This window comes from Portunus trituberculatus, chromosome 41, assembly GCF_017591435.1.
Source record: "Portunus trituberculatus isolate SZX2019 chromosome 41, ASM1759143v1, whole genome shotgun sequence".
NCBI lineage: Eukaryota > Metazoa > Arthropoda > Malacostraca > Decapoda > Portunidae > Portunus > Portunus trituberculatus.
Window position 1 is genome coordinate 10,060,159 of NC_059295.1, and position 5,000 is coordinate 10,065,158.

At 51.0% G+C, this 5,000-nt stretch overlaps 1 protein-coding gene across 1 annotated transcript in view; it reads left to right on the forward strand.

Annotated features, from left to right (window-relative positions):
* LOC123516662 (serine/threonine-protein kinase MRCK beta-like) overlaps positions 1–5,000 on the forward strand; it is a 131,694-nt gene that overhangs the window by 4,866 nt on the left and 121,828 nt on the right. Inside the window, 1 exon segment of the mRNA XM_045276263.1 lies at positions 2,241–3,377. Within this exon segment, the coding sequence (XP_045132198.1) occupies positions 3,017–3,377 (361 nt within the window). The 5' untranslated portion in view covers positions 2,241–3,016.

Sequence of the window (5,000 nt, forward strand, 5' to 3'; positions counted from 1 at the left end):
TCTTCCCCCCCTCCTCCACCTCACCACCACACAACACCATGACCCTTTGCAATGATGGTGATGGTGGTGGTGGTGGTGATGGTGATGGTGATGGTGATGGTGAGGAAGGTATCACGCTGTCAGTTTTTCATGCCGCCAGTCACCTGTGTGTTCTTGATCGTGATGGTGACGAGGGGTGATTATTGTGACGGATAGCCTTGAGGGGGGTAGGGGTGGACTGGTGTTGGGTGAGTGGCGGGCGTGATTGCTTGCGTGGGTGTGTGTTTGTGGGCGTAGCGGTGTTGGCGGTGGTGTGTGTGTTTGTGGTCCCTTGCTGAGTGATTGGCGTGTGAAAGCAGCGGTGTTGTGTGTATGTGTGTGTGTGGTGTTGCTTTTCCTCGCTTGCCTGGTGTTGCTTTAGGTTGGGTGGGGAATAAACACACACACACACACACACACACACACACACACACACACACACACACACACAGAGAGAGAGAGAGAGAGAGAGAGAGAGAGAGAAGATGCTAAGACAAGGGTAAGCTGATAATATGGTGACCTAACTGTCTTAGATTTTTACTTTCCTTTTCTTTTCTCTTCTTTGGATTGCCTCGAGAAAATAAGACACATTTGTAACTAAACTGGACACAATTACTCCATTTGACCTGATTGACTCTTCTCTTCTCCTCTCTTCTTTTCTCTTCTCCTCTTTTTTTACTTTCTCTTGTCTTTTCTTTTCTTTTCTCCTTTTTTTCTTCATATCTCTTTTCTTCTCTTCTCTTCTCTTCTCTTCCCTTCCCTTCCCTTCCCTTCCCTTCCCTTCCCTTCTCATTAGATTTTTAGAAGTGGCAATTTAATTCAGTAGACCTTTTTCCCTTTTTTATACGTGCATTGGTGGCTGGGAGAGAGAGAGAGAGAGAGAGAGAGGGGGGGGGGATAAGTCCAGTTAATTACATTCTTCGCGTGTTTGTGTTTGTTTTCCTTTGTTCTGGTTTTATTAGTGCTTGAGGCAATACAGCATATGCGCCAGACTGCTGCTGTTCTTAGGGGGTTAGAAAAGGTCAGGTCAGGTCAGGTCAGGTTAGGTTAGGTTAGGTTTGGTTTGGTTAGGTTAGTTTGTATTGGGGACACGTGAGGTTAGAGGTTAGATTAAGGTTAGGTTAGGTTATAAGGGGGGGTTTGCACGTGAGGGTAGAGGTTGGACATAGGTTAGGTTAAGTTATATGGAGGCTGCACCTGAGGTTATAGGTTAGGTTAGGTTAGGTTCTATGGAGGCTGCGCGTGAGGTTAAAAGTTAGGTTAGGTTATATGTGGGGTTGCACGTGAGGTTAGAGATACATAGTGTTTATATTCTCCCATTTATTCCCATTTTTCCTTTTCCCTCGACCATTATTTACACCCGAAATGAAAAAGGTGTGCATTGAAGCGGAGATAGATGTGGGTACCCAGAGAGAGAGAGAGAGAGAGAGAGAGGTGAAGGTTTGGCTTATGGAAGATGAAGTTGTGAGTGTGAAGGAATGAGGGAGGAGAGATGGGAAGCGGAGGGGAAAGGTGCTAGGTGAGGCAGGACACCTGCTTGACAGCGTGATATGTGTGTGTGTGTGTGTGTGTGTGTGTGTGTGTGTGTGTGTGTGTGTGTGTGTGGCGCCTTCCGGTCGTAATATCTATCCTTAGGTCATTGGCTTCTGCTTGGCACACATTCTCTCTCTCTCTCTCTCTCTCTCTCTCTCTCTCTCTCTCTCTCTCTCTCTCTCTCTCTCTCTCTCTCTCTCTCTCTCTCTCTCTCTCTCTCTCCGCCATTCAGTGTGAAGGTGACTGACGTGACTGTTGCTTGTTGTTGTTGTTGTTGTTGTTGTTTCGGGAGTGGTGTTACCTTTCTTATGGTGTTTTATGTTATTGTTGTTGTTGATATTATTATTATTATTATTGTTTTATTGTTATTATTATCATTATTATTATATTGCTATTATTATTGTCATTATTAGTTTATAATTGATACTTGTGTGATATTTAAACTTTTCTGGTGACAGGTTTGAGTTGAGAGAGAGAGAGAGAGAGTGTGTGTGTGTGTGTGTGTGTGTGTGTGTGTGTGTGTGTGTGTGTGTGTAGGGCGTCCTTCGAGGGGTGCACAAGTATTATAGGTATGGGTTTATGGTGAGTGGAGAGGAGGGGACAGCCCGTACAGCTCTACCGCTCATTCTAACTTATTCTCTTTCTCCCCACCGCCGCAACCACCACCACCACCACCACGGCTGCAGCAGAGGTGGTACAGCACAGCCCGGCGCCACCCAGGGAGGAGCAGCAGACACCCCGCATCCCACCACCACCACCACCAACACCACCTCCACCGCCATCGCCATCGCCAGTAGCCTCAGTGCCCTTGCTGGGGGGGACTTGTGACGAGGGGGGCGCCCCAGTGTGTTTGATTAATCCCCACCACCACCACCACCACCACCACTACTGTTACTACTCCTCATGTGCCTTCATCCACGCCCGACGCTTTGCTCACCATCCGTCACCACCGCCACCGTCACCACCACCGCCGCCGCCGCCGCAGCCACCGTCACAGTTAACACCACCAGTCCCGCGCGACGCTGAATCAATAGCAGTGTATTTGTTTGTTCCTCTTCCTGATCTTGATAGTGAAAAAAGAGAGTTTGAGCAGCAGTTTCCGTGCGTCTCTCAGTCAGTCATTCAGTCAGTCAGTAGTCGTTGGTTGGCGTGAGTCGGCCTGCTGGCGTGGTGGGGCGGTGACCAGTGTACGGGTGTTGCGCCGCGGGTTGGTTGGTGTGGTAGTGCTGGTGTGGTGCTGTGATCGGTGACTGTGGTGGCGCTGCGTCACGTGGCTGCTTCGGATCAGCCGCCCTTGGGAGATGTCCGGCAGGTGACGTGCCCTTCCGCCTGCGCTGCCCACCACCCTGCCCGCCGCCCATCCATCCACCCCGGCCTCACATGGCGCCTTAAGTGAAACCAGTTCTTCCGTGCATGCGTGCGTGAGTGTGTTGACAGTATTAGCTAAGGACACCACTCCCTCCCGATGATGGGTGACGGGCAGGAGGATGCGGGGGGAGGAGGAGGAGGAGGGGGAGGAGAAACTAGTAGTGGCGGAGGAGGAGGGGGAGGAGGAGGAGGAGGTGGTAGTGGTGGTGAAGAAAAGGGAACAGTGGACCTCCTACCAACCGCCTCTGCCGTGGCGAGCACCAGCAGCATCGTTGGGGACAGCGCCGCGGAGCACCGCCTGCAGGAGCTGGAGCGGCTGTTCCTGGCCGGCCCTGGCGAGGGGGCCGGCCAGTCCTTCTCTGTGGAGACGCTGCTGGACGTGCTGCTCGTGCTCTTCGACGAGTGCACCAACTCCTCCCTCCGCCGAGAGAAGACCGTCTCGGACTTCATCGAATTCGGTGAGTACCTGACACTGTTTTGTCTTGGGGCTCCCCGCTCCACCCCGCGCAGGGCAGGGGTACCCAACGCCTGTGTTGCTGAATGCTGCGTGGGTTGCGCACATCGGCAGTGTGGGTTGTTCTGGGTCCAAAAATTGCCAATTTCCTTGTATTGCTGTGAAGTGAGTGAAGTGCATGGATGTGATTTCAAACATAGATAGAGGAATATCTTGGTTCGTAGCTTTATTGAGAAAGGCTGTTGGAAGTCCTACCTGGGGTAAATAGACAAGAGTTACTCGTGGTGCATGTCTGTCTAGACTAGTGGGTTTGTTACCTTGTTGGGGAGGGTTTGAGTGCTGCGGGAGGGGAAGACGGGGAGTTTGCCTCATCGTGTTTTTGGTTCAGGGAGGGAGGGAGGGAGTGGGGCACCACAGGGATCCCTTGCGTCGTGACAACTGGGTATGACCTCATCCGAGGAGCGCTGAGTCACCGTGGCCGTGCCTGGCAGCATCGGTGCCGTGCCCCAACTCAGCCACACCTTCGCTGCCTAGTGGCGCGGCGTCAGCACCCAGGTGACTCACCCTGCTCGGTGCTCATCACCTCCGCGCGTGCAGGTCACGTAGCGGGGCATTGCCTCCACACCTGCTCTGCCTGCAAATGTTACCCAGGACAGGCCGCCGTGCCTCCCACGTGCCCAGTGGTCCCATCCGCACGCTGCTACTTGCAAGGTGCTCACCTATACCAGCCATAGCCACTGCCACAGGCGATGGTTACCTGCACCACGTCGCTGGGAACAGTCCCACTGCGCCAGATAAATAACTAGTCCCTGTCTGCGCTCGGCAATAAAAGTCACCAGCACGGGCCGCGCCCCATGACACAGGACGCCGCTACACACACACACACACACACACACACACACACACACACACACACACACACACCACTTAATTAAAGGGGCTCACCTGCACGAGATACTAAAGAGTGAGTGAGCCACGCCAGGTATACAATAGGTAGCCAGGACGAGGTCAACTTACCGCCTCGCAGTCGCCGCCGCCGCCACCACCACCACCACCACCACCAGTCTTGCGTTACATAACACAATCAGGATGGTGGCTGCCGTGGGAGTGCCTTGTCGTCCCACGCCGCCTATCTACCTACTTCACTGTTAATTACTTTTACCTGCAAACTACCTTCCCTTTCCACCACCACCACCACCACCACCGCTTCGCCACACTCCGGTATGTACCTGTGTGCCTTACATAATTAAGGCGCAGGTATTCTGGCCGCGTCGTGTCTAACAAATGTACGTGGGAAGAGTCTTTCTTTTTTACCCCTCCCTTATTATTATTATTATTATTATTATTATTATTATTATTATTATTATTATTATTATTATTATTATTATTATTATTCCATTCCCTTTATTTGCGTGGTGTGCATATTTTCATTTCGTGTTGTTAGAGTGAATAACGAAAGTCAGCAAGTGAAATGTGTAAAGGTAAGAAGTTGATTCCCTCAAAGATGAAATAGAAAAAAATAAAATAAAAAAGAAGACGAATAGAATAAGAATAAGTGAACAACAACAACAACAACAACAACAACAATCGTGAACATTCCCCTGCAAGTCAAATGGAATGAAAAGAA